Source organism: Sphaeramia orbicularis, chromosome 6, assembly GCF_902148855.1.
Source record: "Sphaeramia orbicularis chromosome 6, fSphaOr1.1, whole genome shotgun sequence".
In the NCBI taxonomy this organism is placed as follows: domain Eukaryota; kingdom Metazoa; phylum Chordata; class Actinopteri; order Kurtiformes; family Apogonidae; genus Sphaeramia; species Sphaeramia orbicularis.
In genome coordinates, this window is record NC_043962.1 from 33202100 (window position 1) to 33214371 (window position 12272).

Below are 12272 nucleotides of genomic sequence, written 5' to 3' on the forward strand. Positions count from 1 at the left end.
AGAGGTGACATGTGTTCAACAATAAACTGATTCCACTCCTGTGTGTGTAGACTGGGACAAAGTCAGCAGTCCAGTTTAATGTAAACATACTGACTGTTGAAGGATCAGTGAAAATATGTAGAGAAGAGAGATTACATGCCCAAAAGTCGCATATGTAGCGTCACCATACCTTTTCTTTTGCATGGTTTCACATAAAAATTAGATGTGACATCTTCTTACCACAAATGACGAAGGCTTTGACTTGAAAAATTGCATTTCCACCACACAAACATCATAAGTATAGTTGAGGTCAGTGTATCTTTTGGTAATTGGATTTTCTTTTCAGAAACAAAAGAAAAATTAGTGATCAATTGATTTTCGTTTTAAAATAGACAAATTAAAATAGAATTTGAAGGTGTTTTTCTTTTTCAGTGTCAAAACAGATAAACCAAATTAAAAAACAGACTGATTTTCATTTTCTCTTCCTAATAACCAAACAGATAGTTACTACCTGACAGAAATGGAAAAACAGACTGTTTTCATTTTCTAAGACTGGGTGTTGTCATTTTCAAGGACAGAGTGCTAATGTCTAGGTCACAGAGATCCTTAGGAACGTTGGGTTTGGACGACTCTTCCAGTTCATAGGAAATCTGGAGTTTGTAGACATTCGTGGAGGGAGCATGTCTACGATGTCTACGATACCAGTTACAAAAAGATACTCTGACCGTCTCTCACCATCGGCCACTGTTCCTGTGTTTTCCAATAATAAGGTCCTGTGGGGCAGACTCCACTGCACTGGGGTCTGTAGTTGAACTCTCTCCTTCAGTTTCTATGTTCACATTAAACCTCAGGCATTTTCCATCAAGGCTGTTCATCTTTTTTCTTTTTTTTTTTTTTCTGAGCGCAAAATGAATTTAACACTTTCTACAGGAAACATGAGACTGAATATTTAAAAACGCTTTGTGTTTTATGATACATTTTATTGTCTGAGGTTCATTTAATGTGTTTATGTTTAACTACTGTATATAAACAATTAATTTACATCATTATATATAAAAAATACATCAGCCGGGTTGCCATGTTATGTATTACCATCTCTATTCTTCAGAGTTTGTCCGCAGGTGTTTGCTAAAAGTGCACAGAGTTCATATTTTCTGTTCATAAAAATGTCTGATGTGACTTTTCATCTTCTCTTTCTGCACATGAACAGCTGGCTGGTCCCGACAGAAATAAAGAGCTTCATCGCTCCTCACACAGACACATGTTTTATCAATACTCATATTACTCATATTACTCTGTGTAGTTTTTATGTTCTCATTATGTGTTCATGTCTTTACATGGTTTCGGTGGTGACTGGGGGAGAAGGGGGGGGGGGGGGGGTCTGCTCTCCCCCACATTCGTCTCATGGTTGGCTCTGTTCATCTTTGGTCTGTGAAATCAACAAACTAAAGGAAATCTGTTTCATCACTGTCTGACGCTGTTTTGAAACTCTCCTGTTAAATAGTCATTTCTTGACTTCAGGCTGCTTGTTTTCTTGCAGTTTCATCAGTTCACCACAGGGAGCGCTGGTTTCTACCCCCACGGCTCTGACGGCGGTAATGATCTGTCGGCAGCGGCGGCATTGGATGCGCTGCTTTTGCATTAATGGACTATGAATGATGGGAAACTTTCCTCCTTCATGGATCATCTTCCTCGCTGCCGCTGTCAGGAGACCTGAAGGACAGAAAAGCAGCGTTCATGAGGAATCGTCACCAGGAGTCAGAGCAAATCTACACAACTGATCTGAATAACATGTCATTTCATTTTTTTGGGCTTTCATTTCACATTTGCATGTTCGATTTGGAAAAAATACCTATCTCACAATGATCATTCTGGGCAAAAAAAGCATCTAATCACAGTATTTCACACAATAATGAAAATATAAGTGTTTCACTACATCAGTGTTTGGGCCTGGCCAAGCCAAAGTGAACATCAGGGTCAATTTATTTTTTCCCTAAAACAATGTTTTTGATTACTCAGCATGAAAGGCATATATTTCTACTTTCTAAAACTGTGTTTATTTAATTTGTACCTGAATTACAACTGGATATATAAGAAAATATATGACGATATAGTGTAAATTAAGAACAGTAAAGGTTGTAAATGAATGTATACAGGATAAATTCAGAATGTAAATAACAATGTGTAAATAAATATGTTCTAAATATGTGCCTGTGTCTGAGCTTATATTTCATAATAATCAAATACTATCATGATTTTGAATGTTATTTATTATTAAAAAAAAAAAAAAAAAACAGCAGAAAGATGTGTAAATATAAAACGAAATGAAACATTTGTCGCCAAAGACTGATCATTTTATCAGTATCTTAATAAAATCTTTAATTATTATTCTGTTGCATCACACTGAACAAACACCTCACTCCATTACTTTTTTGGATTCAATTTACCATGAATTAATTTCTTTTAAACTAAAATAAAAATGATATCAGTTTAATTTTTGGATATAATCTACTCCCATATATTAAGAAAAGTGTGGTATGCTAAATATTTATACTTTCCTTGAGGAACAGCACTTTTTGGTATTTTTTCCAAACCTTCGATAACTGCTGTATATTTTTCATCACTCTGTTACTTGGACAATGATGATAAGTTCAAGTTTTTATTAAATATTTGGTTATTATTTCTTAATGGCATGTTAAAGTACTTGCTTAGACCTACAATTTGAGCTATTATGGTTACTGCTAAATTAATTTTTAAAAACAGATATGGAATGATTAATATTACTGCACAGTGTTTTCTCACTATTACTCACTTGGCCAGGCCCATAAATGAAGGTATGGGCTCAAATACAGTAAGGCAATACAAACACTATTTTATTTCCATAATTGGTGCAAAGTATTAATATGCTCTTTTAAAGCCAGCATAGACTGCAGTGGTATTTGTGATCACTGTTTTATGTTTGTTTAATGTCATATGATGGGTCTACGTGGTCTGTTCTAAGTTTTATCTCTAATTGCCTCTTAGCAGAAAAAAGTTTTTCTGAGTCCATGGCCTAGCCTGATGAGACTAACAAAAAAAAAAAACACAAAAAGACTTCTGTTATTTAGTGTAATATTGTTTAAGAACAGATAATTTAATCAATCAAATTTTATTTAGCCTGCGCCAAATCATGACAAACCCTATCTCATGACCAGACTCTTCATAAGTTCAAGATTAGGAAGATATCATGGATATTTTAGTCTTTTTAAACATTCAGATTACACATAACATTACATGTTTTTGCACAAACAGAAATGTTGAATATTTTGACACCAAAACATTGACTTCATATGTATAAACTACTGTGTGTATGTAAATAAAAATGTATATTGAACAAGTATTTATGTATAGAGAAATTAATATGAATAGAAGAAATTAATGAATATGAATGACAAATAAATACTATATATATATATGTGTGTGTGTGTGTGTGTATGTGTGTGTAAATATACATATATATATATATATATATATATATATATATATATATATATAAAGAGAGAGAGAGAGAGAAATAATAATTTGACTTAAATATAGTTTGTAAGTCAATATTTTCTTTGTTAACTTTTACTGTGCGCAGTGTGTTATGTATGAAACAACATCCCATTTCTACAATAAGTAAAAACTAAGCTGAATCGGCTCACTGTAATAGAGGAAATCTACTCTATGGGAAGACTGACTCATTACCTACAGCTTAAGGAACATATCTTCATAAAGCGCTGGAGAAAATGGCCGAACTACAAACAAACAAAACAATGCATAATTACTACCGTCTGTCATTTAACTGTCTGTGTTGTATTGTCTGTTGATAAAACAAATAAAAATAAAGTATATAAAAAAAATTAAGCTAAATCAATAAAGTACTAGTTCTATTTATGACAGAATTCACTGTTGATGTTATAAACTTTTCGTATATGGACGTGAATCAGATTATTCTGAGCTATCCAACCATGTAATATAAATTAATGTGATTAAAAGAAAAGCTATAGCTCAGTTCTGTTTGGCTGATTTTTTTCCCTCCTTGTAGTGAAAATGTGTTTGAGATCCACATTAATCTGTTTATTCCCTCTGCAGACTAATGTCGCCGTCCTGTCTCTGTCTGTGTTCAGTCGGTGTTTCTGCTCGGCTGCTTTAATTGGCTGAAGGAGGCGTGTGCGGCTCGTTTCCTCTAATGAAGCCCAGCAGAGTGTCTCAGGTCGACACCAGCTGGAAGGAAAACACGAAGCTGATGAATCAGACTGATTCGGATTCGACCGAAACAACAGCAGCGACAAACATTCAGCTTCAACTGACACAAACAAAGAACCAGGACATGTAATAATCTTGCTGTTTTTGTACATTTTTTGAGAATCAACCCCACTGCACATGTCTTTATTACCACAAAAAACATTAAAAACACAAACAAGCCTTTATTTGTGATTAATTTATCACTTTTTATTATCAGAACAAGTATTAAATTGGGTGTAAACCTTTGCTATTAATAATAAAATCTAAGAAAAAAACACACAGAGCTAATTTAACATTACATTCTAATTTTTACTCGGCTGTAAAGGCTGGTATTTTCATGTTTGTGTGTGATGAGCTTAATTCACAAACACAAGCATTGATCATTTATGAAATATTTAAAGTATATTGAGTGAATATCTAGATTCTGGTGCACCTTGTTTAATAATAAATGAAATGAGGTGAATGTTTTTTTCTGCACAGTGTTTGCATCCTCTCTCAGATGTGCTACATTTTATGTTTTATTTTTTGACAAATATTTCATTTTAGCTTCTAGCTGCTACTGATGGTCTTTGTGTCAAACATACATGAAATGACAAGAGGTTAAACGACTGATTTTTGCAGATGTAAAATTGAAAGTTGGGCCCATTTGGCTTTTTGGAAATAAAGTCATATATCTGAGGATCTGGCTAAAAAATGCGATCACAACATACATTTTATTAATTAATGTCTGTATACTGATAAAGGGTTCATGGGTTAATTCTGGAAAATGAATATGTGGAAACATTTTGATCTGACATTCTAAAGCAGGGGTGTCAAACATATGGCCCGGGGGCCAAAACTGGCCCACCAAAGAGTCCAGTCTGGCCCGTGAGATGAACTTGTGAAACGCAAAAGTTAAACTGAAGGTATTAATGGTCAAGAGTATCAAAATCATTTTAGTTCAGGTTCCACATTCAGACCAATATGATTGAAGTGGACTGGACCGATAAAACAATAAAATTATAAATAGTAAAACAATAGCACAGTTATATATAAGAAATGACAACTCCAATTTTTTTTCTTTCTTTTAGTGTGAAAAATGTGAAATTACAGTATGAAAATGCTTACATTTACAAATGATCCTTTCACACAAAATGTGAATAACCTGAACAAATATGAACAACCTGAAATGTAGTAAGTATAATTTTAACAATATTCTGTCTGTTACTAAATGTTTTGTGCCTTTTTACCTCCATTGTGATCTGTAAGTTGTAATTGCACATGTGTAAATGAGAAACTGAGGTATAATATTGGTAAAATTAAACTTATTTGTCTGAAGAAATTTCAGGTTGTTCATATTATTAAAATTTTTAGGGACTCTTTGTAAATGTAAATGTTCACATAATGTAATTTTACTTTTTTAACTGTTATTATTTTGCTGGTTCCAGCCCAGTTGACATCATATTAGGCTTAATGTGGCCCCTGAACTAAAGTGAGTTTGGAACCCCCGGTCTAAAGGCAGATGCAGGGTGGAAATAAGTAATTTGATGGATTACTCAATTTACTGGATCCATGTCAATGCTTTATCTGTCCTGGTCGAAACAGGACAGATTCGTCAAAGTTTCATCATTGGTCCAAAACACCTTCATACCAACATTGTTTGTGCTTCTGCTCCATCACTTGGCCGAAGCCTGCAGAAGTATTAAAAAAATGTTTCTTTCAGAGCAGTCCAACTCAAAACTGAAGCTTAATGAAGTTTCTGAAAAATGGGACATTATGTTTTGTGGAAATCTAAAAAAATGATCAAAATATGTGCGCTCAATCCCATGTAAACTCATCTGGTCTTGCAGGAGTTTCATATAGTATTTATATTCCATTCTCTGCAGAACACACTTAACACCACAGCCACCAGTGAATCAACACTATGTATCCACAGACTGTATCACTCACTGAATAATATATAAAGCTAATTGTTTACACACATCTGTATTATGGTATCATCAAGTTTTCCTCTTCAAAGTACTTGTCAGTCAAAATAACACTGTCTTATGAATGTCACATGCTTCCTCGGCTGATAGTTTACATGATAGCTCTGTTAGCTTAGCTCTGTGTTTAGACAGAAAACAGCCACAGTAAAACCACAAATCACCTCAGTTTTCCGTACAGTTTGTGTTGTCAGTAACTGAACTAAAGATTTGTTTGCAGTCGTCCAAACAAGGTCAGAACTGTCACAGTTTAGTCTGAACTGTGGATCAACAAACGGCAACTTAGGAAAGATAATACCATCACATAATAACTAATACCTTCATAAAGCCTCATGATCAGACTCACTCGTGTAGAAGAAACGCTTTGCTTTAAGTATCAAACTCCATTCTTTTCATTTAGAGCTGTGTTCAGTGGTGAAAATATCAGTGATTGTAGTTTTCATCACTTTTTCACTTTCTTTAGCCCCTTTTACACAGCACTTCTGTTACAGGAATATTTCACCTTTATTACAAAACGACATCTGTGTAAATGAAATGCTGGGATCATTTGGTCCCAGTTCAGTCACGGCTTTGTAACGCCTCTGGAGGTAGTAACAGAGCCATGATAAAGGTGGAATCATGACCGCTATGTAAAAGGAACACCTCTCGTTCCACAACCAAGGTGTGACATTTTGATGACCTATTGTGTCTGCGACCCCCGTGCCAGGGGAATTTAAAAGTGAGTGCGGGCCGTGTACAGTAAAACATATCAACATGAGCAGAAAGATGTCGAATTGGGGAGACACTGAGATCCGTGAGTTGTTGTCACTTCAGGCAGAGGACTTTATCCATGCTAACATTTGTGGAAAAGAACGGGCAAATTCTGGAGAGGTTAGCAACACCGCTATGCTCTGGGCATTTCTGATATGCAAGTTATATGTCACACTATACACTGCGCTGCGTCACTGCACCTTTGATTCTGGAACACAGGTCCACTGTGGAAAAGTCCAGCCTGTCTCCGCTCTGTTACTCCTTTGGCTTGGCTGTGGAAATCAGTCAGTGGTGGAAAAAAGGTGGGATCTCCATCTCACCTGTTTTCCAGGATCTCTGTGTAAAAGTGGTTTTAGACTCTAAAAGCTGTTTCTTAATGGTTCTCATCCCATTTGGTCACTTTCTGACGCTTTGGTCAAAGGCCCTGTGGTTTTAGTTTTCTTCATCATGGGAGACCAACAGAGTGACTCACTACTCCCTCTAGTGGTCACATTAATCCCCTGGTCTATTGGGGTAAATGTATTTCTTTATTTCTGTACAATCCAGTAAACTATCATCTTTGGCAGCACTTCAGAGCTATTCATTCTAAACACTTGAAGTATCTCAACTTCGTCACATCATATGTTTGAGCTTGAATATGAGACAATGAGGTCATAAGTTTGAACTGTCTTATATGTGCAGAGTCCGTAGGTTTAGCGTGTCCCGAGGGACTAATGGTGCATTTCCACTACATGATACCGGCTCCACTCAACTCGGCCTTTTTGTGTTTTCATTACGAAAAAGGACCTGGAATCTGGTACCCGGTACAAGTTTTTTGGTATCACCTCCGCCAAAGTTCCAAGACTGAGGAACAGATACTAAAACGTGACGTGTAAACACTGCAGATCACTGATCGGTCTGAGAGTTTTCTCCGTGACCTGCTGTTTTACAAAAACAGATGTGGAAGTTTACAGTAAACATAGCTTTAGGTTAAGCCACATGATGGTTGCCTGCAAAACTACACCACGGATGGTCGAGGAGATTCAGTCTTTGGTGGCCGATGTAAAAATTGAGCATGAGCTTGAAGAGACAACAAGCAAGTTTACCAGCAACTCTGAGCAGACAACATGGAAGTAATGCGCCGCATCACTATGACATCCAGGTACTCTTGGTAGTTGGTAGTATCCTGTAATGGAAACGGTTTCCAGGAATAGTACCTGGTACCCAAGTTGAGTCGAGCCGAGCCGGTTCCATGTAGTAGAAACGCGACACAATGGTATGTGTTCTTCCTAGGCTGGAGAAACTAGCTATAGTTAGTTATGTCAGACATCCTCTTTCGTCATACCAATATCCTTTTTTTGTTTAACTAGATGTTTAGAGATGGTATAACGAGTACATGAGTATAGGAGGAGTAAACTGAGTTTCTTTCACTAAAGCCGGGTGTTCTGAGCCAAGACTTATATAAACTCTGTAAGATACACAGATCGGAGAGAGACATTGGCAGAAACTCTCCCAAGCAAAACATGGTGTTTGTTCTGATAACCGTACATGTTTACTTTCTTCCTTTATTAAAACCTTTTCATATAATTTAGACGGTGTCAGCGGAGTCTTCTTCATCATCCACTCATTATCACTTTTTGGTAAACTAGACACTCTAATGACAGCTTTAGGCCATTCTTTGACAGCTGTAATACTATAAATAGCCCCATTTTAGCAAATTTGCTAAAGTTTTAAGAGACTCTTTTTTTTTTTAACTCCAGATGTAAAATCAATAACAATGACCTTATCAAACACCCAGTAACACAATCATCCCACTGAAGCCGTGTTTGTGTCCAACTGATGAATGAAATGAAGTCAAATATTGCCTCTTTTTTAATCTCTGCTTTACTTTGCTCAGCATCCTAGGAAACAATATCTGGATCTTTTGCTGCTTGTTAAACTGTACTCTCTTCACAGGCAACTCTCAGTGTCTGTCGTTTTCTGCTTGGCAGGTGGTATACTGTGGGTGTTATTCCTTGAAAACAGTCGCCTGCTGTGGTCCACATGCAGGGGTTATGTGTTACGAAAGCTCAGTCAGATAAAGATTTTTCATTTTCTCTCTGGAATGAAAAAGAAACTTTTGTTGTTGAACTTTTATTATGCCAAGGCTTCACATGAAGCTCCAGCTATCATATAGAGGGTACACATGTCTTCCTGAAGGCTCTGACAGTCTGATTAAAACATGAGGCTCGGTGGACACTTCAGTCTGTCTCCTCTGCCTCAGAAACAACTCTCTGTAATTGCTTCCAGGTGAAGACTCGCTGAAAGAAGAAGAAGCAGCGGCGGCAGTAAAGTCGGCACGTTTAAGTCTCTAAACACTGAATTATTCATGTCCATCCTGTCCGACTGCAGCTGGAATCCTAAAAACAGGAGTCAGACAAGGACAAACAGGATCCCGTTTCGCTCTGCATCAACATTCGGAGTGTCCCTAAATGCACCACTCACAGCTGATTAGACATGGAGGTGAAGCTGTGTGTTAAACATCTGACAACACATTCAACAGGAAACGTCTTTGAAGCTTCAACAAATGGCTGCCCTGCTGTTGCTGTGACGGAACCAACACAAAGCAGGAAAACAGCAGTCCTCAGTCTCCCACAGTCCATTATCTGTTCATCTAAACGTGTAAATATCACCGTGGGCTGTGGCGCTAACGTTCAGAGACAGACTCAGAGCGGTGGGATGCTGATGGAGGTGAACAGGTTAACCTCTCTCTGCTGTGTTTCTGTGGCTCTGGTTTTTCATGTGTTCGTCCTCAGCTCTGGTATCTGTTGGTGTGAACACCTGGCTGTGAGATTAAAATGCTCTCCCACTGGGGGAAACTGCAGTGATGTGTGACAGGTGTGCAGGCTGGTCCTCTTCCTGTAATTGATCCCATTGGGCCACCAGACTTTAGCAGGATCCAATCAGAGAGCAGGATTAAACTGTGGCTGCAGCTGCTGAGGATTATTCAGTTTATTTCAATATTTTCTCAGTTTTTCTTTTTATTTTCTTTTATTTTTCTGTTATTGGTTTTTTTTTTAACTTTAATTATCTCGCCCTAGGAGGTTATATGATTACTTGTCGGTCTTTCAGGGACTTCAGAAAAAAAATGCTACGATGATATTAATAAAACTTGAAGAAGTCATAGGCTACGGATGAAACACTAAAGTTTTGGAGCAGATCCATAAAAGGTGAAAGGCCTGGAACTGTTTTTCACTTTCTTTAACCCTCAAAGATCTAAACAGCCGCTGATGACCAAAAACATCTACTGATCTACTTGTGAACCACTGATCCTATCAATGCTTTTAATAATTCAGGTAAAACGTAGTTTCTCAGCTTTTCAGCAGCATCAGATATGACCCAGTTGGACGTTCAGAGGCTCCACAGTGAACATGGAAACACCATCATATTCTGCAACATTGATTTATCAGTAAAACCCATGGAGTTTGACACATGGCAGCAGTTGTAGATGCTTGTTTTCATGTTCAGTTAATGATATATTTTGCTGAAAAGTATGTTTTTCTTCAGTTTTCTCTGTTTTGATATAATAACTTTTGAATTTATTCTGAACTTTTAAGGACATCTTCATGATCAATAAATTAAACATAGAAAAATAACTGATTTTTGACTGGGAAATACAAAATGCAGAGATTGATATCATAAATGTTGATGATTCATTTTTAGCTTACCGGCCGACAGGCCATAAGCTATTGTCATCATGCGGCGTCTGTCGTCGTCGTCTGTCCTTGTCTGTCGTCCATTACAAAAATTTCAATCGTCTTCTTCAGAAATCGGAAACTACAATTCCGATTGACTTCAAACTTGGTATACAGCTTCTTTATGATGATGCCAACAAAAGTTAGTGAAATTATTTGGATTTGGATCTGATTCTGGATTTGGTGCGACTTTGAAAAATTTCCCCATTATAAGAGATAGGAAGTGGATCGATGCAATAACTCAGTAAATATAAATGATATCCAGTGTAAATTTCTACAGTCCAGCCCTGATGGGGAGATGACCAGAACATAATGGCCACATGCTGATCAGGATCTTCTTCTGGATCCGGGAACTTACGGAAAATTTAACATGAGCTCTTATCGTGAAAAAATTTCAATCGTCTTCTTCTCCCACACTACAGTTCTGATTGACTTCAAACTTGGTATACAGCTTCTTTATGATGATGTCAACACAAGGTATTGAAATTATTTTGATCTGGATCTGATTCTGGATTTGGTGCGACTTTGAAAAATTTTCCCATTATAAGAGATAGGAAGTGGATTGATACAATAAATCAGTAAGTATCAATGATATCAAGTTGGAATTTCAATTTTTTACAGATCTGATTGGAATATGACCAAAACATTGGGCTATTTCTGTAATATAATAAATACACATAACTCAGTGATAATAAATGGCATCTGGATACATTTCCCAAAGCTTTTAATTTGGCCAGTAAGCTACAGGGCCTATTTTTATTTTTAGAAAGGTTGCATGTAGCAACATAAAACTAATGCTTAAATTAGAAGTCAGATTTAGCAACATTTGAATCTTATTTTCACCAGCATAAACCCTCTTTCAGCAAATTCACTAAATACATGTAGTGCAAACCTTTGTTAAAGTTCTCAAATGGAGTCAGAAAGGTATCCAAGAACTCACTTTTACTTAAATGTCATAAGGCTTTATGGCATCCTTCAAATAAAAGAAAACTTTAATGAAATACAGCAAATGTTAGTGTGATACTAAACACTAAAGGAACACTGAGCTGTAAACTTAGTCATATGAACCAAATGTGGTGGAATCCATCAATGCTGGTGATAATACTCATAAAAATCACCAAAAAAATGGGATCTACTTGTACTATATTACTAGTGTAGTGTATGAGGTTAAAGCAGTGTTACTCAACCTTGGGGTCGGGACCCCACCTGGAATTTAGATGGGGTCACCTGAAATTTCTAGTAATTGATTATTCATTCATTCATTTTCTGAACCCGCTTTATCCTCAGTAGGGTCACGGGGGTCGCTGGAGCCTATCCCAGCTACTTATGGGTAATGGCTGGACATTTCGCCAGTTCATCTCAGGGCTGACATATAGAGACAAACAATCACTCTCACATTCACACCTATGGACAATTTAGATTAGCCAGTTAACCTATTAGTGCATGTCTTTGGATGGTGGGAGGAAGCCAGAGTACCCGTAGAGAACCCACGCAGACACGGGGAGAACATGCAAACTCCACACAAAAAGGTCCCACCCCTGTCGACTGGTGTTGGAATCGAACCCAGGACCTTCTTGCTGTGAGGTACGAGTGCTATCCA

The 12272-nt window shown here is 37.0% G+C and overlaps 1 protein-coding gene across 1 annotated transcript in view; it reads right to left on the reverse strand.

Moving 5' to 3' along the window:
* Positions 1-875: 875 nt before the first annotated feature.
* Positions 876-12272, reverse strand: part of LOC115420439 (chemokine-like protein TAFA-5) — a 68510-nt gene continuing 57113 nt past the window's right edge. The window contains exon 4 of the mRNA XM_030135675.1: positions 876-1692. Within this exon, the coding sequence (XP_029991535.1) occupies positions 1684-1692 (9 nt within the window). The 3' untranslated portion in view covers positions 876-1683. The remainder of the gene's footprint in view (positions 1693-12272) is intronic.